At 44.1% G+C, this 27,239-nt stretch overlaps 1 protein-coding gene across 1 annotated transcript; it reads left to right on the forward strand.

Moving 5' to 3' along the window:
• Positions 1–4,887: 4,887 nt before the first annotated feature.
• CFAP53 (cilia and flagella associated protein 53) lies at positions 4,888–27,093 on the forward strand. Its single transcript, XM_079994951.1, has 8 exons — positions 4,888–5,034; positions 7,102–7,331; positions 9,682–9,855; positions 19,195–19,498; positions 19,666–19,884; positions 22,573–22,789; positions 25,180–25,282; positions 26,640–27,093. The coding sequence occupies exons 1-8, from the start codon at positions 4,954–4,956 to the stop codon at positions 26,860–26,862; spliced, it is 1,551 nt and encodes a 516-aa protein (XP_079851077.1). The 5' UTR covers positions 4,888–4,953; the 3' UTR covers positions 26,863–27,093.
• Positions 27,094–27,239: the final 146 nt, after the last annotated feature.

Below are 27,239 nucleotides of genomic sequence, written 5' to 3' on the forward strand. Positions count from 1 at the left end.
GGCGGTAACTTACGCACGAGCAACCCCTTATAACCATTACATCCCCCAATTAAAAATTTGGGAGAGCTGCTGCCAACTGTCTGACTCAGTATAAGCCAGCTTCTTAAGCTTCTTATATTCCCACAATATTCAAAGAGCAATGTATACAATAAACAAACAAACTGTTATAAGAAAACCCCCCTGCTCCTTTCACCTTATGGGGGTGTCCAAGAGCCCGTATAGACAGTGGCGTAGTGTGGGTTGTCAGCACCCGGCTAGTAATTTGCGCCCCCTAACCCTGGATTTGCGCCCCCTAACCCTAACCCTATCCCTAACCCTAACCCCCAGATGTTGCGCCCGGTGCGGCCGGCCCTCCCTGCACCCCCCACACTATGCCACTGCGTATAGAGTCCTTAAGTAAGTTCCCTATAGGAAGGAGAAAATAACAGAAGCCAACCAGAGAACATTGAGAAGCAAAGCAGCTAGTAAGTCTGATCTTTATTAAACTGTTGCAACAGGGTCCCCTACTCACCCCATGCAGGGAGGAAGGAGAGGAAACCAGAACTGTGTGCAAGCCCTTATACAGTAGAACCTCTTCAGTGGTACCTCGGGTTACATATGCTTCAGATTACATACGCACCCAGAAATAGCACCTTGGGTTAAGAACTTTGCTTCAGGAAGAGAACAGAAATCGTGCAGCAGCGGGAGGCCCCATTAGCTAAAGTGGTCTTCAGGTTAAGAACAGTTTCAGGTTAAGAACGGACCTCCGGAATGAATTAAGTACTTAACCCAAGGTACCACTGTACTTACAACTGCCTCCACTCGTGGACGTTCCAAGTTGCGACCACGGCAAACCCGGAAGTAATCAGTGGGTTTTTCGCCGTTCATACACGCACAGAAGCGGCGATCGCTGTTCGCGCATGCGCATGCGCAGAAGCGGGCAAGCGCCACCCGCACCTGCCCACAATGGCGCCTCTCTCAGCGACCTGTTTCTTCATGAGGACGGGCCTCCGGAATGGATTGTGGTCGTGAGCAGAGGTTCCACTGTAGTCTTTTGAAATTGCCCACCCTGTAATCCAAAACCACCCCCCGAAACATCACACATACATCACAGAAGGAGGCGGTCTCCAACAGAAATATCACAGGAGGGTGGTCTACTACAGGAATTCTGTCTGCCAGGAAACCTGACAATGGTCACTGGTTGCTCTACCTGGGCAGTCTGGCCATTCTTTTGTGATGGTAAATACTCAGTTCCTGAATCCAGGTCAAAGGCTCACCCTATTCATACACAAATACGCCCTTAAGACAGGATTTCTGAGCAAAGAGACACTGGGGAGGTTTTCCCATTTCCTTCCTTTTTGCAGAGAATATTTGAGGTGGCTGGAAGAGTCAAAATGGCTTCAGGATTGCTCTCCTGTACTATTTCAGAAACGTGGTTTATATACCTACGTATGCGTTTGTCTTGTAAAGTTATGAACATATGGTTTTTATATATGAGACCTTAGAATTCCTATAACCAGGTATGGCTCAAAATATAACACAAGGAGCAGCTAAAAGGCTTTGCATATTTTTTTACACTGTGAGGGAAGAACAAGGGAAAGAGCCCTTATTAATTTCCAATTGGCGTATAGAACATTCATTATCCAATTAGCCACTAGATGGCAGTCATGCACCACACAGTAATATTAATAAACCAGGCGGCTGTATCTTTTTGAGAGTGCCATCAAAAGAAAAAAAAACATGGAAGTGTGCATTTGAGACTGAAGTCTTAGACATACTTGCCTGGGAGTAAGGCCCCCCCCCCTCAGAGGTAAGGCTCAGAAGTAGCTATATAGGATTACAGAAGACATGTTCAGGATTGCACCGTTGAACACAAACACAAGGGACTCTTTCGCAGTCCACGTCTGTGGATTGATTGATTGTTATTCTTGTTCAGATATTTAAAGCTCTTAGTTGAGAGATCGGTTTGGTATTGCCGTAAGAGAGTCAGGGTCAGAGAGGGGAATGAAGGAAAATGACCCTACCAATATCAGAATTATAGTGTTCTACCTTAAAAACCCCACAAGAACTATGAACCATGTCTTGGAGAAATGCATCGTTTGAGAATAAATCATTTTGCTGTGTCTTCTGTGTCCTTTTACCTTTTGCTATCACTAAAATGTATAAGAATGTATGCTGTGTCTTTTTCATGTATCATTTTGCTGTGTCTTTTTTACCTTTTGCTATCACTGAAATGTATAAGAATGTATCTGAATGTATCCTTACTGAAATGTATCTCTTTCCCCCTAGGAATTACTGAAATTTGCATGAATTTACTGAATTTACTGAAATGTAATGCTGCACTAGGCTGTCTTTTCTGAATGTATCCAAACTGTAGGTGCCAAAACACTCTCCACCACACTGCCATCTACTGGGTCTGCAAATAATGCCATTCATACAAACAAATACCGGCTCAAATAAAGTAGTTTTACTTTCCATTAAGCATGCAAACATCAGACTATCACACCCAAATTGATAGCAATGCAGAGCAGGATCTCACATTAACACTGCAGCCACTTCCCAACATCCAGCCTCACGATCTGCATGGTGATTATCAGCAACTATGGAGATTTTTCCTGTAGATAAGAAGCTCAACACATATTATCCCAGCCCGCCAGCAAAATTGACACCTCCCAAAGGTCTTACAGGGACGCGGATGGCGCTGTGGGTTAAACCACAGAGCCTAGGACTTGCCGATCAGAAGGTCGGCGGTTCGAATCCCCGCAATGGGGTGAGCACCTGTTGCTCAGTCCCTGCTCCTGCCAACCTAGCAGTTCAAAAGCACATCAAAGTGCAAGTAGATAAATAGGTACCACTCTAGCGGGAAGGTAAACAGCGTTTCCGTGCACTGCTCTGGCTCGCCAGAAGCGGCTTAGTCATGCTGGCCACATGACCCGGAAGCTGTACACTGGCTCCCATGACCAATAAAGCGAGATGAGCGCCGCAACCCCAGAGTTGGTCACAAATGGACCTAATGGTCAGGGGTCCCTTTACATTAAAGGTCTTACAACATCCTACTTGTTGTTTAGTTGTTTAGTCGTTTCCGACTCTTTGTGATCCCATGGACCAGAGCATGCCAGGCACTCCTGTCTTCCACTGTCTCCTGCAGTTTGGTCAAACTCATGCCGGTAGCTTCGAGAACACTGTCCAGCCATCTCATCCTCTGCCGTCCCCTTCTCCTTGTGCCCTCAATCTTTCCCAACATCAGGGTCTTTTTTCCAAGGAGTCTTCTCATCTCATGAGGTGGCCAAAGTATTGGAGCCTCAGCTTCAGGATCTGTCCTTCCAGTGAGAACTCAGGGCTGATTTCCTTCAGAATGGATCGGTTTGATCTTCTTGCAGTCCATGGGACTCTCAAGAGTCTCCTCCAGCACCATAATTCAAAAGCATCAATTCTTTGGTGATCAGCCTTCTTTATGGTCCAGCTCTCACTTCCATACATCACTACTGGGAAAACCAGAGCTTTAACTATACGAACATTCTACTTACTTTATGTTAATCCTCTCTTCATGCCATTCAAGTCGCTTCCCACCCCCTCCGCTGTTATTGATCTGTATGGAAACCAAAAGGTATAAGAGTCAAGGCAGCTCTTTTGTTCGGGGTCTCACTCCGTTTTATTAGGTGAGTGGGGACCCTGTTGCAACAGTTTGTTTTTTTCTCTGTTCTTTCAATAAAGACCAGACTTTAGGTACCCCTGCCCGTACGGGCCAGTCTTGACAGACTCTGGGGTTGTGCGCCCATCTCACTTAAGAGGCCAGGGGCCAGCGCTGTCCGGAGACACTTCCGGGTCACGTGGCCAGCGTGACATCGCTGCTCTGGCGAGCCAGAGCCGCACACGGAAACGCCGTTTACCTTCCCGCTGGTAAGCGGTCCCTATTTATCTACTTGCACCCGGAGGTGCTTTCGAACTGCTAGGTTGGCAGGCGCTGGGACCGAGCAGCGGGAGCGCACCCCGCCGCAGGGATTCGAACCGCCGACCTTTCGATCGGCAAGCCCTAGGCGCTGAGGCTTTAACCCACAGCGCCACCTGCGTTTTTTTCTCTGTTCTTTCAATAAAGACCAGACTTTGCTTTTTCTCAAATCCTGGTGTGGTCTCTGTCTATTCCCGACTGGTACGCCGCCCTCCTTCCGGGGTCCTGGTTCTCCTTCTGAGGCAAGGACCCGCTTAGGAAGGCAATTGTTTATTTATTTCATTTTCTGGTTAAACTTTTTATTAGGACACAGGTCCGTCCCCCTCCCCCCTGGAAAAGTGGCCTGTTTTGCTTTTGGAGCAGAAATTTTAAGAGGAAGCATTTTTGGGGGACTATAAAGTTAAACTCTTCACGTTTCTTAAGCAGCGCTATAGCATGGACGGAAGACTTTCCACAGTCGCGATGCTTCTAAAAGAAATCAGAACTATTCCTGCTTGCTGGGTTCAAGGTGATTGACACATAAGCTGCCTCGCACTCAGGGCCGGAGGGGCGCAGCTTTATACAGATTAGCTTTTGTTAAACTGTATGCCATAAATGTCTGTTGACATTCTTATTTCATATGTCGAAGGATTTTACCATTTCCAAAGTAATTAATAGATTGGAATGGTCCCCATCCCAATTTTTTTTTCATTGCAATTGCTTTTCTTTCTTCCTTTTCTACAGAAGACACCCTTTTACAAACAGAAGCTCGCAACTGTTTGTGCTGTGTGTGCAAATAAGTTAGCCTTGCCTACGCTGCAAAACAGCCCGGTTCCTTCCCTTCCCTTCCATTCATCCGCCATCCATTCATGCCAAGGAGCCCGGCTTCGCTTAACGCGCGTGCGCAGCAGCAGCAGCAGCCGCGAGTCGGAACCTGCGCGCCGAAACCTCGGCTGGAGCGGCGCCGGCGTGATGACGTAGACGCCGCGCGTTCTCGCTTCCGGTTGCCACGGCAACGCCCGCCGCGGCATTACCTCGCCTCAGGCATGGAGGGCGGCAGGATGGCGAATCCCTATAGCCGAGTGGTGAGGGAGGTGCGGGGACCCAAGCCGTTTTCCTACGCCATAGTAAGTCCTTTGAGCGTTGAGGGGGGAATTGGGGAGCGCGGAGGGGACTGGCTTCCTTATATAGGGAGGGTTCTATCAACCCCCCCCCCCCAAAAAATAAACACTGTTTTGTCTAAGGGCACAAGGAACTAGTCCTCAATGAGGCCCGTCAGCGCAACGCTTCGCTATCGGATGTAAGCCCCGCTGTGCGAGATGCGGCTTGCTTTAGGCTAACAGATATTAGTTTATGCATTGTTTGTTGTTGTTGTTTTATTCATTCCATTTATCATTTGTTTCATGAGATTTGATTGTAAAGGGCTGGGTTTGGCACCGTTTGATTGTAAAGGGCTGGGTGGGAAGTGGGGTGAGGCTGAACACTCTTCATCAAAGCGGTTTATCAAATATTTATATATAGGGAGAGAGAGAATGTGTGTGTGCGTGTATATATATATATATGTGTGTGTGTGTGTGTGTGTGTGTGTACAGTCATACGTCATGTTACGTTTACTTCATGTTACGTTTTTTCAGGTTGCATCTCGCGGCGACCTGGAAGTACTGGAAAGGGTTACTTCAGGGTTTCGCCGCTCACGCATGCGTAGAAGCGCCAAATCACGCTCCGCGCATGCGCACAAGCGCCAAATCGTGCCGCACACCTGCGCAAATATGACACTTCATTCTAATTTTTTTTGAAAAGTTTTTATTATTAAAATAATTCAACATTAATACACACATATTGTGAATATACAAACATGCATTTCATACAGTCCTTAAAAATGTTCAAACATACCTACACTCAATCCCACTTCAGGTTGCAGGCTTTTCATGTTGCGAACAGGCCTCCGGAACGGATCCCATTTGCAACCAGAGGTACCTCTCTCTCTCTCTCTCTCTCTCTCTCACACACACACACACACAAGCAATGAGATTGTCACCTATTTTTTCCTTTTACAGCCGTGAATTCAAAACATGCAGGAAGCTGAAAGCAAAGAGTATAGTTAGACTAGAGCAAATTAAAGCTCATATCAGTGTTCCTAAACACCTGAGTAGGCTCATCTGAATAAGAACGGTCTTCAGCAGGCGCCAAAAGGAATGCAGTGGAGGCTCCTGCTTGATATCAATAGGCAGGGAGTTCTAAAGTGGTGTTTAAAAATTATGCATAAACTGCCCTGTGATCCTCAGATGAAGGGTGACATGATAAACAAATACATAAGTTTATTTGGCTTTTTGTTGTCTGTGTATATTGTGGTTAAAGTGGCCTTGAGAGTTTGCTGCTTTTGGGTGTTTTTTAAAATTTTAATTATAATGATAATAGGATAATAATAATAATAATAATAATAATAATAATTTATTTATACCCCGCCCATCTGGCTGGGTTTCCCCAGCGACTCTGGATGGTTTCCAACAAAACACTAAAATATAATAACCTATTAAACATTAAAAGCTTCCCTAAACAGGGCTGCCTTCAGATGTCTTCTAAAAGTCTGGTAGTTATTTTTCTCTTTGACATCTGGCAGGAGGGCGTTCCACAGGGCGGGTGCCACTACCGAGAAGGCCCTCTGCCTGGTTCCCTGTAACTTGGCTTCTCGCAGCGAGGGAACCGCCAGAAGGCCCTCGGCACTGGACCTCAGTGTCTGGGCAGAACGATGGAGGTGGAGACGCTCCTTCAGGTATACTGGACCGAGCAGCAGCTTCTCTTTTCTGACATCGGCTTCTTGGTTCAGACCACTTTCTCACATTCAGAGATCTGGGCTGCAGTCCCTTTTACACTTCTTCCCTGGAGTCAGCCCAGGGATAGACATAGTGCTCCTAATCAGTGTCGTTGTTTTATTTGTGTGAGGTGCATCCTTCCCCATCTTTATTAACTTTCAGGAGGACTTTGAAGGCATTCCTATTTACCTAGGCATTTGGTGGATGAAGTTCCTGGCAACCCTGAGATCACTGGATGAAATAATGTTTTTATATGTAATTTCTTTAAAGCAGCATCCACTTCGTACAGAGGAAGTGTGCTCCGCTTCCCTTCGTCCTCTTGATGCTTGATGTAAAATCTAAATCCAATTCCCGTTACTAAAGGCATACTTCCTCTTACAGAGGGCTAAGTTTCCCAAACCGAATGATGCCATGAAGCAAATCCTCCTCTGGAGGGAGCAAGAGAAACTGCGCCATGCGGCCGCAATGTACGCAAAGTCCCATCTCCTTGGCCGCCAGATCATCGAAAGGGAGGATCGGAATGAGCGAAAACAGTTCCACCGGATCGTGCAGAAGAGGGTTGATGTTGAAATGCAGGCATACCTGGCAGGACAAGAGGAGAGGAAAGAAAGGTAAGCAAGCCAGTCGAGCAAGCTGGTGATTCAATCTTGGGTTTCTGCCTTTAATTACAAAAGGGCATACAAAGGATAAATTTGCATTCATTTCCTGCTCACTTTTGCCTCTTGGTTCTTCTGCATGTGGGCCCTGGAAGGCTGCCCATGTGGGAATTCTGCCCTCAGGCTGAAAAAATGGTTCTCACTGCTGCTTTAATGCTACCAAACTGGTCCTTGGGGGGGGGGGTGAGGACACAAAATAAACATGAAAGGTTTCATTTTATTACTGTTTAAGTTGATGTGCCTTACAGAAAGCCACAGCAAGTAAAACAGGTCTCTTGCTGACAAGAAGTGTACAGTCTCACAATAGTGAGAGGCCTTTGTTCATTGGTAGGACACCTGCTCTGCATGCAGAAGGTCTCAGGTTCATCCCCAGCATCCGAAAGGGTCAGGAACATGAGAGCTGCTGCCCCTGGTGTAGTCTGGCCTGGTATAAGTTGGATACCTGTGTTCCTATGTGTACTTACGCTTTGTTTCTATGGAGAATGGGGCATACATTTAAAGCACATTCAGTACCCATTTAAAACACATAGCTTCCCTGAAAGAATCCTCAGAACAGTAGTTTACCTTTCACAGAACTATAATTCCCAGCACCCTTAACAAGCTACAGTTCCCACCATGATTCTTTGGGGAAAACTGGGTGCTTTAAATGTGTAGGGTGGGCATGATCTGAGATCAGAGGGGCCCAAGCGCAAATACTGACTCAGCCATGAAGGGTGCTTTTCTGATCTTAGATCAGTTGCTTTGTCTCAGCCTTACCTACTTCACAGAGTTGTTGTGAGGTCAAAGTGGGAAAGACTAATGCATGTTTCTGTAAGCTCTGCCATGAAAAAAATAAGTGGTTAGACCAACATTTTCGCTGAAGAGGTGGGTATTGAGGGTGGATTTAATGGAAATGAGCAAAATGGGAACAATTACTTTTTGGATTACAAAATTAACACAGGGGAGTGGGTCAGTGGGGAATGGGACAATATGAGGAAAGAAAATGGAGATTATTACTGTACGGAATTCCCCGGAGACTCACTCCCCAAGGAGAAAGGGAAAAAATCACAAAAGAATCCAACAAGGGACAAGGAAGTGTGCAAGTACAAACAGGAACAAGAAAATCTGCAGAGGGGGCATAGAAGGGATCTGAGAGCCTCGGACATTAGAACACCAGATTGATGGACAGGATATAATGGCGAGAAAGGACTGACACAACCCGTAACCAGGAAGAAAGGACATTGGATAAAACTAGAATGAGAATTTCCTTTTATATATATATATATGTTTATCTTTGGAATTAGTGTAACACTAATGAAATATAAGAATGTGCTGGAAAGGAATTAATTGGCTTTAGCAGAAAGGTTTGGTAAAATAAGAATATGTAAGAAAGGATTGATAATAGACGAAAATTTGAAAATATAATATGTGAAGATAAACAATTAAGGGTAAATTAAGAGAGTATGAATTTGCTGAACAAATTTTCAAATGAAATACAGAAACGGAAGGTGTGAGGAAGTCATGAAAATAAGTTAATGAGAGTTAAGATGTCAGAAAGAGGGATTTTTGTTTTCTTTTGTTTTCCTTTTTCTTCTTTTTATGTCAAATTTTGGTTTTGTATCTTGTTTTTTGTGTTTTTATTGTGTACTGTTTTGTAATTCTTTTTTCTGTTAAAAACTAATAAATATTATTTTAAAAAAAAAATTAATGGAAATGAGCAAACTGAACCTTGTGCTCCCCGATGGATACTTAAAGAATAGATCCTGCCCGCCTTCAGCACTCCAGACACTAAATTCAGATTTTGGCCATCCCTAGAATTCAGCTAATCAAGCAAGCCTTACTTGGTTTGACATCACAACTTTGCTCTTGTTTTTTAAATGGAAGGACCAAGACCCTGGTCTGCAGAGTACACGATAAGGAATTCTCTTCCACATGGTAGACAGATGAGACCTTTAGTACTATTTATTTATCTCATTAAATTTATACACTTACAAGGCCTCACTCCTGTCAGCAATGGAGCTGCAGAATTGTGCACTAACTTCAGCTTCTGGATCAAGTGCAAGGGAAGCCCCACACAGAGCACGTTGCAGTAACCCAGTCTTGAAGTAACAAATGCTTGAATTACTGTGGCAAGGCTTCTCCCGGTTCAGGAATATGGCAGCTTGCCCCCAAACTCCTCATGACTGCCTCAAATGCCTTCGTATAGATACTAAATAGAATTCTAGAGATGGGGACGCTCTTTCCCTCTGATTCAGAGCGTTCTTTCTTCCATGTTCTGTAAAAAACCACATTGACAGTGATTTGATTTTTAATACTCCATTCCCAGGCTTCGGGATCTCCTGGAAGCCGAGGAAAAGTGTTACCTAGCTGCAATAGAATCGCTGGGAGAGACTATGGAAGACAGGCGAGTGAACATGAGAGCAAAAGCAAAATTGCTGAGAGATAAGAGGGAAGAAGCTCGGAGGAAGCTTGTGGCGGAAAAAAGGGATCAACAGTTCAGGTAAGCTCGGCATGTAATGCCCTAAGAGAGAATATAATGAAAATGATGTATAGGTGGTACATGACCCCAGTCAAGCTTGCAAAAATTTATCATTTGCCCGATAATAAATGTTGGAAATGCAAAGAAACTGAAGGTACATTCTTTCACCTTTGGTGGACGTGCCCAAGGATTAAGGCTTTTTGGGAAATGATTTATAATGAAATGAAAAAGGTGTTTAAGTACACCTTGAAGAAACCAGAGGCCTTTCCTCCTGGGCATGGTTGGCCAATTGGTGCCAAAGAAGGATAGAACTTTTTTTATGTATGCAACAACAGCAGCAAGAATACTCAACGCAAAATACTGGAAGACACAAGATTTACCCACTCTGGAAAAATGGCAGATGAAGATGATCGACTATATGGGACTGGCAGAAATGACCGGCAGAATCCAAGACCAAGGAAAAGAGGGGGTGGAAGAAGACTGGAAGAAGTTTAAAGTCTATTTGCAGAAATATTGTAAAATTAAGGAATGTTAGAATGATGTTGGACAGAAATTAAGTGGTTACCAGCTGTAATGCAAAGGATGAGCAATAAGTTAAATAAGTAATAATAAGTTATAATAAGGATTTGCTGAGTTAAGAATTTGAACTGGAATACAAAAGGGGGAGGTGAGAGGTGTTGGCTATTTGCAGTATGGAAGCGCTGCAGAGAGCTTGCTGGGGAGACCATGCATTAAAAAGAAAGGGACTCAAAAATAACTTAAACAAGGTTTTAATTACAAAAAACAAAAACTCCTTATACACTAAATACATTAACAACAAACCAGACCCAACCACCAACCCAACCCCCAGGGTAATGGGAGAGCTAGGTGCTGCTCCTTATATACTACATGCAAATGCTGACACACCTTAATCAGTGCAACTCAGCAGCACCTGCTATGTTTCACAGCTGTAAAGCTGGGTCTCGTTATTTTGCTCTGGCCCTTGCTCTGGCCCCTTAAAGACATACACATTGGGTGGAACAATGATGAACCTTTACATTTAAAGAAACCATTCAACATTTCCCCTGCGGTTCATCATTGTGGAACAAAAACATAAAGCATACTTTGTACATGTCTTTCATGCGTAACCTTTGGAAGTGCTTTTGTAAAAATGTCCGCAATTTGATTGTTACCTGGAACATATTCAAATACAATCATTTCATCAGCAATTAGTTTCTTTACAAACTGCAAACGTAACCTTAAGACTCTAGTGCACTGCGTATTGGTCTCTGAACACAGGATAGCAAGTCCACTCTGGGAATCAAGGTAAACTTTTACTGGTAGTGTTACTTGCATCTGTAGGTCTGCAAATACTTGCAGATACCATTCTACATCACAAGTGGCCTGAACGCATGCACATAATTCACTCTCGGTTGTGGCGAGACAAACAATGGTTTGTGTCTGGGACTTCCATTCAAATGGACAACCGTTATAACAAAACACCATACCAGACACACCCCTGCAATTATTTTGTTCCACTGCATGAGATGCATCGCGGAAAATTTCAAAACCTTTGTCAATACTTGATGTAAACTGCAACCTATAATGTTTGGTATGTTTAAGGTACATTACAACTCTCTTAAGAGCAGAGAAACATTGTGTAGTGGGCTTTTCCACAAATTTTGCCAGAAAGTGAAAAGCATAAGTTATATCTGGTCTTGAGATTCTTTGAATGAAATTTAGCTTGCCTATAGCAGAACGATACAAAGTTTTGTTAGGGAATGGCTTATCTTCACCTGTAAAGGTGAAACCACACACCATAGGCGTTTCCTTCCCATTTGCATTTTCTAAATGTAGCATTTCAACAAGATCATCAATTTTTGCAGTTTGATGAACCAGAAAAGATCCATTTTTGTCTTTCTCAATTTGCATGGATAAGTAATTTTTAGCTATGCCTAATTCCACCACATCAAATTTCTTCTGTAACTGTGATACTACCTGTTCATATTCCTGTTTAGTTTTTGTAGAAATTAACACGTCATCTACATACACACATATCTTTGTTACAGAGTTTGTCCTTTCCTTTATAAACACACAGTTGTCTGCCTTTCCTTGTGCAAAACCAATATCCAGCAATTCTTTTGCTAAAGTTTGGTGCCAATTCCTTCCACTTTGGTGCAGACCATAAAGGGATTTATTTAATTTGCATACCAAACCTTCATCGGTGTCTATGCCTTCAGGGACACGCATAAAAATTTGTTCTTTTAAATCTGCAAACAAATACGCATTTTTTATATCTAGGTGATAAACAGAATGTCCACGTTGTGATGCATCTTTTAACAAAAGCTTAACTGTCTCATATTTTACACTTGGTGAATAACACAAATCATAATCTTCGCCTGGAATTTGTTGAAAACCCTTAGCAACTAATCTTGCTTTGTACCTTACAACTTCATTTTTGTCATTCATTTTAACTCTATAAACCCATTTTGAATCAATAAGTCTCATATCTGGGGTTTGTGGTACAAGAGACCAAGTGTTATGTTCTTTTAAAGAAGCTATCTCGGAGTTCATAGCTTTATACCAATTTGCAGCTTGGTGCTTAGGTAAATTCTGAACATCATTGTAGCTTTTTGGCTCAAAAACCGCCTTATTGGCATACACAGTATTAAAATGTTCATCTGCAAAACGTTGAGGCTTCTGCCGCTTTCTATCTGAACGTCTCAGTCCGGAAGGAGAGTCAGACTCCTCAGACTTAATGGGACTAAGTGAACTACTAGTTTCAGGTTGTAAATAATCATTGTCAGACTGAAGAGGTGCCTGTAGGCTAAGCTCACGGTCAGAAAACTCAAGAGAATCTAACCTCCCCTCGGGTGCCTGTGACTTTAAATCAAACAAATTATCAGATTCAACAGGCTTTTTGTCTTTTTCCATTAATTCAGAAGCACCATTTCCTGCTGCTGCTGCTGCTGCTGCTTCTTCCTCTTCTTCCTCAGTACTATCTATACCGTCAGTATCTTGGAAAACAGCAACTCCATTCCAATTTACAGTTTATATCATGCTTCTGGTAATATGAAATTTGCCAGTTGCTGGTATGTAAATTCTGTACGCCCCCTGCTGGTAGCCCATTAATTTTCCCTGGACACTACGCTCACCCAATTTTTGCTTAGCGGGATAATGCATAATTACATCTGAACCCCAAATGCGTAGGTATTTCAGATTAGGGCGTTTTTTAAACAGCTTCTCATAGGGGGTGACATCTAAACCAGAATGATAACTGCGATTTCTGACATAACAAAACGCATTAAGCGCTTCAGCCCAAAAGTCTTTGGGCAGATTAGCATCGTGCAGATATGTTTTAACCCCTGCCTGCAGGTCACGCTGCACAACTTCAACAAGCCCATTTTGCCAGGGACTTCGGGGGCAAGATAACTCATGAGTAGTCCCCTGCGCTTCCAGGAATTTCTCAAAATCCTCAGAAACAAATTCTCCGCCCCGGTCAGAAAACAGGTTCTTAATTGGTTTGTTAAAGTGCATTTTTACCCAGTTGCAAAAAACTTTGTACTTCTCAAATGCTTGGGACTTCTCAGCTATTGCATAAGTCCAACAATATCTACTATACTGGTCTATGAGGGTGAGCCAGTACTTTGAACCTCCTAATGATGGTGGGAGTGGCCCAACTAAGTCACAATGTACACGCTCAAATGGCTCAGTTACTTTCCTATCTGAGCACCAACCCTTGCATGCAACCTTAATCTTATTCTTGCAACAAGATAGACATTGCATAAAGAATTTACATGGTTTTAAGTTGAGGCCATTACCAATATTCTTTGTCTTAATTACATCAGCAAAATTCAGGTGTCCCAGAATTCTGTGCGCCTCGTGGACACACCCGGAATGAGGCCTTACATTCCTCAACCCCTGGCTTGACTGTGCTGCTCTGCAGTTTATAGGCAATTGGGAGTAGGTGCGAAAATACAGTCTATATAAACCATCAGATTCCCGGGCATACAATAGACGTTTGTTCCCATCGAAAAACTCACACATTGACTTTAAGAAACGCACAGTTATGCCTTGATGAGCAAAACACCTTACTGACAATAAATTGTCCACTGACGGGCAGTAAATGCAGTTCGCTATTGTTATATTTAAAGAGTCAAGTTTAACAGTACCCCTGCCAAGCGACTGCAAGACTTGTGAATTGGCTAAATGTACATTACCAATTTCCTCTTCGAAAGAAATAAACAAGCTTCGATCATTGCAAACGTGCTGAGATGCTCCTGAGTCGATAATAAAAGACTTCCACTTGGCATCTTTAATTCTTTTACGATCTGTTGTCTGAGCATGAAAAGCTTGCGGCTCATTTCTGTCTTTACGGTGCGATGTTGGCTGCTGAGATGACAACCGTGACTGACAAGCAGAAACAGGCTTGGGAGTACTTTGCTTTCTTTTGGCTCAGCAGTCCTTTGCAAAATGTCCTTGCTTATTGCAGAACCAACAACGCTTGGCAGCTTTAAATGCAGTTGTATCACCACAAGTTTGCATATGGCGTTCCTCATTCTTTCTGGAAATAGGAGTGCTTATGGCACAAGCCTCCATTCTATCCAACTCGCCCATTAATCTTGCCATTACCCCTTCCACAGTTAATTGTGCTGGTGGAACAGCAGATATCTGGCTAGCTATACCATCAAAGTCCTCATTAAGGGAACAAAGAATGATAAAAACATACTGAATATCAGGTATGTCCATGTCCCTTCGAATTAATTCGCCGCGTATTGCCTCCAGACGTCTCAAGTGTGCTGCCAAATCACCACCAGGCTGCAACTTAGTCTGGTACAGCTGCTTGAAAAACGTCAATGCAGACGCTGACTCCTTTCTAACATGCACTGCTGCAAGACTGTCCCACATTTCTTTGGCAGTTTTCTTATTCCTTATATAGACTACTTGCTGGTCGCTGACTGCCAAATTAATTATCGCCCTGGCTTTTGCATCTCCTTTCGACCAAGCATTAGTTACAGGGTCAGGAGGGTCTTCAGTTACATAGGTCCATACTTCCCTAGAGGTCAAAAGCGCCTCCACCCGAAAAGACCATAAACTATAGTTCTCATCTGTTAGCTGTGGGAAGACCAGAGCCTTCTCGGCTTCAGGAACCCGGTCAACCATTCTGGAAATCTTCCAGACCCACAAAAGCTACACTAACAGGAGAAGGAGTTTTCAAACCTTTCTCAGAGTCCAAAAATATGCAGTCATCCACTCAGCAGCTGGGCCCATAACCAAAGATGTTGGCTATTTGCAGTATGGTAGCGCTGCAGAGAGCTTGCTGGGGAGACCATGCATTAAAAAGAAAGGGACTCAAAAATAACTTAAACAAGGTTTTAATTACAAAAAACAAAAACTCCTTATACACTAAATACATTAACAACAAACCAGACCCAACCACCAACCCAACCCCCAGGGTAATGGGAGAGCTAGGTGCTGCTCCTTATATACTACATGCAAATGCTGACACACCTTAATCAATGCAACTCAGCAGCACCTGCTATGTTTCACAGCTGTAAAGCTGGGTCTCGTTATTTTGCTCTGGCCCTTGCTCTGGCCCCTTAAAGACATACACATTGGGTGGAACAATGATGAACCTTTACATTTAAAGAAACCATTCAACCTTGGGAAACAAGGTAATGGAAATAAGTAATGGAAATTATATTTGTTTTGTTTTTTTCTTTTTTTTAACTGTGTATTCTTGTATTTTTGTTATCTTTTGTGTATTGCTGTTTTTTGTTGGTTTTTTGTATTAAATTGGAAATTCTAATAAATATCTTTAAAAAAAACCAAAACAGTTCAGGTAAGCTGGTCATAAAGAGGGGCAGCCCAGGAAGGAGGAATGGGGAGGGGGCAGACAACTTCTCGGTCCATGAATTTGTTTTCTTTTAGATATGCGGGCCCATTTGGACTTTTCAGTGAGTGCTGTGGGCACTATGGCCTCTGGTCACTTTCCTCCCCCTCTTATCTGGGCAGTATCATCCCTGCTGAAAACAAGAGTGTGTGTGCATTCATACACATACACTGCCTTTTCAAGGGATCTGGTAAAAGCTAGAGCCAGTAAAATCAATTTGATCCTTGAAAAGCACATGGAACTGAAAGGGGAAGTCAACAGCCCTGGTGATCCTTGGATGAAGGCTGACGTATAAATTTAATGCATGAGATAAAGCAAGGAAGAGCATCTCCCTTTCATCTTCCTCCTTCAGATCCATGTACTTTTCAAAGGAGAAAAAGGTAACTACTATTATGATGTCACGGCCACAAGGAGCGATGGGTAGGGTTGCTCCGTTGCTTTGGGGACTCCAGGGAGAACCTCAGGAGCACCACTGTATGAGCACCATGGTGGCAAACCCTGATTTAGAGTGTTAAGTACAGTTGAGGACCATTGGATTAATCTTCCAGCAAAACTAGTTAAAGCCTGGAGCTGTGCTTTTGTGTTCAGAATAGCGCTGAGTCCACTGTTTGGTCCTAAACCAATGAACCGTTTTGAATACCAAACCTGCACTTCCTGAACGTTTATGCAGGCTATCCTTTGAAATTCATGCTTCAAGAATTTTTTCTGGGTAGTTCTCCAATACAAAAATGTGTACAAAAACATGTGCTGGGGTGAAGTGTGAACAAAAATGTGTGTATTAGTGAAGAAAATGTACAAAAATACATTATATTAGGGGATATCACTTGTAAAAGTCTGTCTATTATGAGAAATGCAGACAAAGGTGTGGCCAGATTTTCATGACTTTTTCTTTTAAAAAAGCTTGCAAACTGATGTAATGGCGTAAACTGAACTTAAGACTGGAAAAATGAGAAACTGAGAGAAATCAAAACTGACAGCTTTGTGCATCCCTAATGATGAGAGGCTGCCAGTCATACTTTTGGCAGCTCTGAACGTGGTTTGTTTGGGTGGCAAGAGAGAAATATTGTTTTACGGGTCTCTTAAATATATCACGTGGAAATGTTTTTGTATCTTCTCTTCTTTTTACAACAGTCTTTTCCCTCTCTCTCCCCTGCTGAGAATTGTATAGAAATTGTAGTTTATTGCCTCGCCATTTGAGCTTTGGAGGCATTTATTATTTATTTACATATGTATATTAACGATGTTTTGGATGGCTCTAAAGTAACCATATAGGCATATCATTCCCTCTGTTCTATCATAACGTTTGTCACTTCTTGCAAAGGAGAGAGTGTAGTCACACGTGATTCTGCCTTGTTCCCGTAAAAATGGATAAATGCTGGTAAGGGGCACCAATTTGGCATCTGACTTCCGTAAGCAACATTAAAATTTCACAGCTCTTGACAGTAGAGAAGCTTAGGACAGCAAAGTGAAATAGTTGAACAACCATCTGTGAGAGCAGATGTGTATGGGTGGCTGTAAAAGCTGCTCTGGATGACTTATTTTGGTCGGATCAAACAGTTATGGAGCTATTTTATATTATGAATTACTGCCTTGGCTAACACTTTGATTTAGCTCCTACTTTTTGAAATGTCTGTTACATTCATGTGGTTTAGAAGCTGTGGCTCTGGATAAGCAAGTAGTGCTCTCCTTTCTCTTAAGGGAATTTTGATCTAGAGTCTGGATGGATCCCTTTTCATGTAGCAGAAGCTTTATCACTGCCACCCCATTGCCCTGCTCCTCCCTGATCTCTTCCAGATGTTCTCTTTGACCGTTTAAACCAGTGATCCACTATCCATAGATCTTGTTTCTCTCTCTAAATCAGGAGTCACAGACTCTGGCTCTCCAGATGTGGCAAACACTTAACAACCATCAAGTGGTTGCATGCACTAACTATGCATGCCAAAGTCTCAGATCCTTTTGCTCTTCTGTTCCCCAAACCAGCCTATTTACCAGCTGCTCCCCCAGTTGCCAACATGACACTTGCTCAATACATAGCTGTCAACTTTCAGATTTGAAAATAAGGGATCAGCAGCCTCAAAAATAAGGGATCAGCAGCCTCACCTGTCCCGGGGACAGTCTATGGGATATCTAACAATCTGGGATAGCAGCGGGAAACGGCGCTGGAATAAGGGAATTTATCGCAAAAAAAGGGGAAGGTTGACAGCTATGGCTCAGTAGTGCTCCTGTGCTGCTATTGCTCCTTTGAAAGAGAGAACTTCTGATAGATTGTGCCCTTTGTTTGCAGGAGGCATTCCTTTTTGTGCAATATATCCATTCTCAATGCCAATAAGCATGTCACCTTTATGTTGCTTTATTATGCCTTTTTTTAGCGTATCCAGCCCATCCGCAGTGAACTGTTATTTGCAGAGGCAGCGAAACGGCTGCACCTTCAAATTACACTTGGATGGGCTGCAGGCACTTAATAGCACTCCCCTGCCCTGCCCTCCCCAGAAAGCAGGAAGATTTGTCACAGTGTTGACAAAGATCTGCTCCAGCAGCATTATGTGATATGATGATTAGTTTGCAACGATATGGAGAAGAACCCGTTTCTGGGTGCAGAAAAGTCACTCAGGGAATTCTTTTTTCCGGTACAAGTGCCAGGGTTTGGGGCCCCCTTAGGCAAAATGCTTTTGGTGGCACCCCTCCCTGAGTGTGCCTCTCTGCTAAGTTGGCACAATCTGACAGGTCAAGAGCTGAAGTTGCTTAACAGATAAATCTCTTGGACATCATTACCTAGAAAATGGAGGGGCATGGGCAACATCAGGGCTTGGCATTATTGGGCAACTGCCAAGGCCCACATTTTAAGAGGGGTCCCACCGCTGTTATTTTTTATATTCGAAAACGCATTTGATCATAAAATAAGTATTCAAATACAGGTCATAAAACTGCAAAATTGCATTTTGGCAATTTCTTTGGACCTAGAACTGTATTTGCAGAATTTGGAGAAGTGTCAAATCCAGAGGATAATTACATTGGGCTGGTTCTTGTGGATCAGGTCAGTTCATATTGGAATCTGCAGAACTCTAATTCATCAGGCATCCCTAAGTATCACTAGCTAAGCCTTTGGGCTATGTAGCTTTCCATCTACCGCACAGCTATGAACCAACAGAATTAGCATTTTTGCCTTTGTTTTGTGCCTAGACATGCATTTTTTAGCTGTAATGTGAATCAGCATTATTGAAAAGGGCTGCAACTCAGAGGTGGAGCCTCTTGCTTTGCATGCAGAAAGTCCCAGGTCCAGTCCCCAGCATCTCCCAGTCAGGATTGGTCAGAAATTTTGCTTTGAAACCCTGCAGAGCCGTTGCCTGTTAGTGTAACCAGTACTGAACCGGGTGAGCCTGTGGCCTGACTCTGTATAAGGCAGCTTTCTGTGTTCCTGACGGCATAGTACTGTGTCCATATGTCTCTTCAGAAACATGTTTCCTTTCCTCCTTTTCTCTCCTGCTCAGAGCAACTTGTGAGGACGCACGGACACTGTGGAGCAAGAAGCATCTGATGGAGATATGTGAGGACCGGCTGGCCCAGCTGGCCCTGAAGGAGGAACTCAAGAAGCAACGAGCAAGGGAGGAGGCGGCCTTTGCGGCTCTTTGGGAAGAGGACAGGCTGGCCAAGGAGAAGCGAGCAGCGGAGGATGAACGGAAGAGAACAAGGTGGACTGACAGCCAGAAAAACCTCCTTGAAGCTCAGCAAACTGTGGCGGACGCTCAGCGGGAGGAGGCGAGGCGGCTGAAGGAAGAAGAGGCGAAGCTGATGGTAACGTAGCTGGTTTAAGAGCGTAAGATGAATCTGCTGGGTCCAAGACGGCAGCCATTGCTACATCTTCGTAGCGTTGCGATTCTCCCAGTCTAGCCCCCCTGTTTTGTTGGGCATCATTAACGTGGGAGGTGCGAGTTAACTGTCTCTCTTGCTGCTACTTGTAGGAAGAAGAACGTCAGCTGATGAAACTAGAGAATGAGCGAGCCGAGATTGAGCGGCAGCGGAAGCTGAGGGAGTGCAGAGACATGCTGCTGGATTCCATGGAGGAGAAGAGGAGGCGTCTCCACGAAGAGCAGCAAGAGGAGCTGGCTTTAGATATGAAGATCCTGGATCACATCATGAAAGAATCCCAGGAGGATACAGAGAGCCAAAAGAGAAGGAAAGTAAGGCTAGTATTTAATTCAGGTTTTGAGCTAAAGGCAGCAGATTCCGTGTTTCTAGCTTCTTGCTGACTGTCAGATGGCAATGGTGGTTGCTCATGAGTAACCAGTCAGGACTCCCACCTGTCTTTTACAGGTTTTATTTGGGTGCAAAACTATTTACAGTGCAGTACCACAAGTTCATGCCTGCCTCAGTCGCTAGCAGAATCCAGGAGTGGCTGTTTCTGGGTCCTCCCCCAACATAATAGCTTAGTCACCCCCAGCCTTTTCCTTCCTTCTTTGCATTTTACACCTCTGCACAGGGTGGGCGACGGAAGAGGCACGCTTCCCTCCTGGCCGGCTTGACCAGGAGCGGTGCTGAGACTCCCAGCAGCATCCTCTGGTCCGTTCCCCTCTTCCCCACTGGAGGTGTGGCTTTCCCCACCACAGGAAGAGGAACTGCTTCGCAAGATTTTCGGAGATTCCCTGTAACCCAACTCCCCCTCAGCTTCCCTTCCCTGTTCCGATGGCAGTTTCCTGACACCAACCTTTTCCCTTGGGAGCCCACAACAGACTTCCAAGGAAGCCCTGGGCTCATGATAAAAAAAGGATCATGCCTTGTTTGAGGATTTATCACAGTGGAGAGGAACCTCCAGCCCATGGGCCTAATCTGTCCTGCCCAGTCCAACCTGCCCAACCTCTCAGTGACCCCTGCCTCCCTGCCAGTCCTCCAGTGTCCTTGTGTGGCGATCGGAGGTCAGCCCTTAAAAGAGCAGGCAGAGAGATCCTATGTCTCCAGCCTTAGCACTAAGCACCACAGCGAGAAGTCCTCGGCTGGGGCTTATAGATTAAAAGGCAACATTCCTACTCAGCGAGTGCTGGGATGGGAGCGGGGGCGAAGGGCTGCCTTTTACTCTTATCTCAGATCTTGGTGCAAAGACTGGGAAAGGAAATCCCTATTCCTGCTCTGTAGGCAGGGGGATCTTTCTAGCCACCCCCACCCCCATGCTAGAGTAGAGGGGGCTGGAAATGCTGTTGTGTGTGCCTGCATGTGTGCATGTGTTTGTTAGAGAGAGAGTTTTTTACCTGCATGTCTGGTGTGTGTGTGTGCGCACTTGTGACAATGGATGCTGAACAGAGGTAGGAGCTGAAACGTGGTTCTTAATTTGCACCACTCACAAACAAGAGGTGGTGACCAAAGAAGAGGCTATAATCTGTTTGAAACAATTTATTTCAAATACATCATCTTCAGAAAACCAGTGAATGCATTTCCGTTTAAAAAAGAGACAAGCATTATTACCCACCCTTCAGGCTTAAGGTCCCAGGGCGAGTTAGAGCAATTAAAACACAACATTAACTGTAAAATACAACATTATGCGATAAAAACAGTTTAAAGCAACCTACAATTACAAAGATAAGGTGGGTCCTGAGAATATACATCTGATTCTCAAGGGTCAAAAATCAGAGGAAAGAGAAATTAACTGCATGTTACACAGGAATAAGACTTGGGGAAATGGAGAAAAAAGGAACAGGTACGTGCAAATAGCAATTGCATGGAAAAGAAAGTGTGCATATTTATTTACTTTTTGTCTCTGCTCACCATTGGAATGTGCCCCCGCAACCCCCAATGGTTGGCAAAGTTTGAATCTAGCCCATAGGTTCTCAGTGCTGAGTTATCATATTGATTTTCAACCTGCATGAGTTCTCGAATCTGAGAACAATATTTAAAACTCTTCCCCCCTCTTACTTTCTATCCTGAATTTACTGCCAGTCAGTTTCATTAGGTCACACTGAGATCTGGTATTAAGCGAGCAAGCAAAAGATTTATTTCAATCTCCAGGTAGGGCTAGGAAAAACTGCCTGTCTGAAACTCTGGAGAGCTGCTGCCAGTCAGTGTAGACAATACTGAGGTAAAAGGACCAATGGTCCAACTTGCCTCAAGACAGCTTTTTATGTTCCTCATTTTCATTTGGGGAAGGCTAAGGAGACGTGGGTGGTACTGTGGGTTAAACCACAGAGCCTAGGGCTTGCCAATCAGAAGGTTGGCGGTTTGAATCCCCGCAACGGGGTGAGCTCCTGTTGCTCAGTCCCAGCTCCTGCCAACCTAGCAGTTCGAAAGCACGTCAAAGTACAAGTAGATAAATAGATACTGCGCCAGCGAGAAGGTAAACGGCATTCTGGTTCTCCAGCAGCGGCTTAGTCATGCTGGCCACATGACCTGGAAGCTGTCTGCGGACAAACGCCAGCTCCCTTGGCCTATAGAGCGAAATGAGCACACAACCCCAGAGTTTTCTGCGACTGGACCTAATGGTCAGTGGTACCTTTACCATTAAGGAGATGATGAGAACTTAGGTTTTGAAGTTTGTTCTCAATGGCCATATTATCAATGGTGAACAGTGGTACATCGGGTTAAGTACTTAATTCGTTCCGGAGGTCCGTTCTTAACCTGAAACTGTTCTTAACCTGAAGCACCACTTTAGCTAATGGGGCCTCCTGCTGATGCCGCTCCACCGGAGCACAATTTCTGTTCTTATCCTGAAGCAAAGTTCTTAACCTAAGATACTATTTCTGTGTTATCGGAGTCTTTAACCCAAAGCGTATGTAACCTGAAGCTTTGTAACCCGAGGTACCATCGTAAAAAGCTGCAAAATTGCCATGACTCCCTTTTTATTTATTGTTTTCTGCAACTTGCTCCTCGTCTCTTTTTTGCAGAAAGAGCTCTTGAAAGAGCAGCAGATGTTTAAGGCCTACCTGGCTCAGCAGAGGGAGGACGAGCAGCGCCAGGAAAAAGAGCTGGACAAGCTGCGGGCGGAAGAGACAGCCCGGATGTGGGCAAAGAGAGCCGCGAAGGAGAGGGCCATGAAGGAGGCCAGGGGCCGCTTGCTCACAGAAGTCATGGACACGAGGAGACTTCAACTGGAGGAGAAACGTAAGGGGATGTCAGGGACACGTTATCTGTGGGCCTGATTTACCTTTTATCTTGCAGGGTCTGGAACAGGAGACCTGTGCCAGTAGAGCAGGAACACTAAGCAGGGCTCTGTGCAGGCTGAGCTTTAGGACTCGAGCTCAGAATTGTCCACCTGAATTCTGCAGACTGCATAAATAATGCAAATTACAGTGGTGCCCCGCAAGACGAACGCCTTGCAAGATGGAAAACCCGCTAGACGAAAGGGTTTTCCGTTTTGGAGGCGCTTCGTAAAACGAATTTCCTATGGGCTTGCTTTGCAAGACGAAAATGTCTTGCAAGTTCCTGCAGGTTTTTTTCCCTCCCCCCCCCCTTTTCTAAGCGCTAAGCCGCTTATCAGCTGATCCGCTAAGCCGCTTATCAGCTGATCCGCTAAGCCGCTAAGCCGCTTAACAGCTGATCCGCTAAGCCGCTTATCAGCTGATCCGCTAAGCCGCAAAACCGCTTAACAGCTGATCCGCTAAACAGCTTATCAGCTGATCTGCTAAGCCACTTAGCCGCTAATAGCGCTAATCCGCTAAGCCGCTAATGGGCTTGCTTCGCAAGACGAAAAAAACCGCAAGACGAAGAGACTTGCGGAACGGATTCTTTTCGTCTTGCGAGGCACCACTGTAATGCATCTGCACATCATGAATTCTGCTTCTATGAATCAGGAACAAGGAGCTGTGCAAAGAACTGGAACCCCACCCTTGGCAAAAGCAAAAGCCTCGCCCGCTTTTCCTGCGCCCTGGCCAAAGATGACGCCAGATGTTCATTGTTTGTGTGCTTTGAAGCCTGTATTTTACACTCTGAAGGGCCTGGACACTTGGCTTTTATATCAAAAACAAAAGCCGAGGTTCTCAAGGCGTTGAATTGCATGCCTACCGCGTTCTCACTTGTACAGTGCCATCTTAATGCGCACAGTCGAGCCCATAAATAGGATTGCCTGCCCCCGCCCCATATTTTATTAAGGATTTCCCCCTCCCAACCCTGAATCAGCCCAGCTCATACCTATATCCTCATAAAGGTAATATGCATGCCCAGAATGCCAGCACCTTGATTTGTGCTCAATAGTTCACAGCCAGCCAGTCCAGTGCTTTACGGATCAGTGTTGCATGATCCCACTTTGCTATTCTGCAATAGCTGTAGCTTTTTGACTGTTTTCAAGGCAGCCCCACATATATTGCATTGCAGTAGCCCTGCTGGGAGGTTACCAGAGTAGTAAACACATGTAATAAAACCCATTATATAATACAGCAGCAGGAACAGGGATGGAACTAATTAGGAAAGGCTTTTGTCATTTATTTATTTTTATTTCATTTATTTGTTGAATTTGTATTCTGCCCTTCATCCGTAGATATCAGGGCAGTTCACAACATAAAAATACAATATAAAAGCACAAAATACAGAATAAAAACAAGACCTGCCTCCTTCAAACCAGTAACCCCCTCCCCTCCGCCCACTCATCCATTTAAGAAAGTTTAAACTGGCTGCCTATACTCTTCCAGATCCAATTTAAGGTGCTGGTTTGAACTAATAATAATAATACATTTTTATTTGTACCCCGCCCTCCCCGGCCGGAGCTGGGCTCAGGGTGGCTGACATCATAAAACTAACACAGTATACAAAGAATATAAGAACATTAAAACAGGCAGTCAGTTAATTAAAATACATCTTAAAATTAGTTCAGAGCAAATTAAAGTCTGGACAGGTGGCAGTCCACGGGTAAAATTGAGAGTGGTTAATATTCTCCAGGGCCAAATGTTACCACTGGCCTTATAAAGGACCTGTAAGCGGGCTAGGGGGCCTCTTTAATGCTTGTTCTTATACAAAAAGAAACGAATCAGACTGAACCCTGACCAAAGGCCTGGTGGAACAGCTCCGTCTTGCAGGCCCTGCAAAAAGATGTCAAATCCTGCAGGGCTTATACATTGCAGGACCACAATACCTGATTAATTCCCACTCCAGACAAGAATATAACTGCCCATTACAAGTGCCCCCACGTGCCTCCTCTGAGAGAGACTTGAAAGGTGCGAATAAGGAACAGGGCTTTTTCGGTTGTGGCTCTCTGCCTGTGGAATGGTCTCCTAAGTAAGGCCTGCCTGGCATGAACAGATAACTAACAGCTAAGGCAATGTTAGTGATACCCTGGGTTACTGATAAGCACCCCCTCCCACCCAACCCTGTGAAAGCTGATGTTTTATGTATTGATTTGATTGTTTTGATGTTGATGGTTGTTTTTAACTATTTTTCCAGATTTGTTGTGCAGATACTGCCCTGTGTTAGGCGACCAAAAGACTAAACGGATTGTAATAATTCATTAACAAAAATGCAGCAGCATCGGCCAATTACCTGTTCCATTTTTTGCCTTCCAGTGCAGAGAAATGCCCAAGAACAAGAAGCACTGATTCGGGACAGGGAATTGTTAAATGCAGCCATTCTAGAATTCAACCGTCTAGAAGAGGAGAAATATGCAAGGTACGTAATCACTCTCGATCCTATCAGCAGGGCTGATTATACCTTTGTAGTAAAAACCCAGCAAACTATGCCAGTTACACCCAAATTATTTGCAAGGAAAGCCTCAGTTCTGTAACCTATACAGGCAAGGCAAATTGAACACATTTTCATATATCTTTTCCAGAGACATTGAGGCATTGAAGCTACTAAGCAGTAGTGGTTAAAAGGGGAGAGAGTGCTGCAACTTGGTGCAGAAAGTCCTGGGTTCAAGTGTTCTTAGAGAGTCTCTCTATCTTTCCTCTGTTTTCCATCCATAAAACTGGAATTAAGCCCTTTTTCTTGCAGGGACATCAATAAGAAAAGAACATGTGGCGAACACTCCTTCCACATTCCAAAGTGGGACAGATTTTAATAACAAAGTCAGAGAATAAAGGATGATTTTCAGCTCGTGCTTAGAATCCTAACAATTTTTCTAATAGGAATAACAGCCATACACAGCACAAACCTATGCACCTCAAAAATTAACCTTTTTATTGAGCATTTCCCCCCAAATGCCACACCACAATACTGTGTGTTGAATACAGCCAAGTCATAATTGGAGTAAACCTATTTAAATCCGTTGATTTAGGTTCGTCACACCTACTGATTTTTTCAGTGGGTCTACTCTGAGTATGACTTATATTCTAGTAGGGATGCAGGCGGCGCTGTGGTCTAAACCACTGGGCCTATTGGGCTTGCTGATCAGAAGGTCGGTGGTTTGAATCCCTGTGATGGAGTGAGTTCCCATTGCTCTGTCCCAGCTCTTGCCAACCTAGCAGTTCAAAAGCACACCAGTGCAAGTAGATAAATAGGTACCACTGCGGCGGGAAGGTATACGGCATTTCCATGCGCTCTGGTTTCCGTCACGGTGTCCCGTTGCACCAGAGGTGGTTTAGTCATGCTGGCCACATGACCCGGAAAGCTGCCTGCGGACAAACGCCTGCTCCCTCGGCCTGAAAGCGAGATGAGCGCTGCAACCCCATAGTCACCTTTGACTGGACTTAACAATAGATGGAGGGGGAGAGAAGGCAGTGCATAGGCAATGAAAAGGATAGAAAAGCAAGGTGTGTCACGTGGAGGACAATAATGCATCCATCAAAGGATGCATTATTTACTCAGAGGTGCACATTTATTCAAAGATGCACTTTTATTCAAAGGTTTGCTGGAAAAGAGAATGTGGAGTGAGCCCCTTCCTGTCCTGCACAGAACAGGGTATGGGAGAATGGCCTGCAGAAAGGCTGTGTGCCTTCAGACCATGCCCTGGAAGGGAGTGTGTTAACAGTGTTAAGTAGTTGCTGCTTCTGATTACGCTCATCCCTCTTTATTACGTTATCTGCAGGCGCACACAGCAAGCAAAGGTGTATCAGGAGGAACTCAATGCTCAGATGGATTACAACAAGCAAGCCCGTGATCTTGAGAAGGAAGAAGAACGCCGCCAATACGCTTTGTCCCTGGAAGCGGAAAAGCTTTACCAGCAGAAGATAGCGGACATCATCTCAAGACCTTACATGAAGTTGTCAGATCTCCATCCTTTGCGGAGCTACCTTGCCAGCAGTTCTTAATCTTAGACTCCAACCAATTTCCTTTATATAGATCTATATTTATAATTCACTGCATTTAAAACTCTCAAGTGCAGCTAAAGCATCTTCTACTTGTGTACACTGACTGAGGGGAAGACGACTCTAGAATACCATGTTTCCTAGCTTCTTTTCTTGGTCAAGCAAAATCTCCTTTTAAAAATAAAATGCTGTCGAAAGTTTTATGTTTTAAATAAAGAACATTGCATGGTGAAATTGACTGACTTCAAAACATTTTCTTTAAAAACACTTCTAGTTGTACAATTCAAAATGAATGCCTATATGCTGTGCTTTTCCATGTTATTTGCAAAAAAAAAAAAAGCATTTTCATTCCCTCTTTTTTAAAAAAAGAAAAGGTTGTC

Source organism: Podarcis cretensis (genome assembly GCF_951804945.1).
Source record: "Podarcis cretensis genome assembly, chromosome: 11".
In the NCBI taxonomy this organism is placed as follows: domain Eukaryota; kingdom Metazoa; phylum Chordata; class Lepidosauria; order Squamata; family Lacertidae; genus Podarcis; species Podarcis cretensis.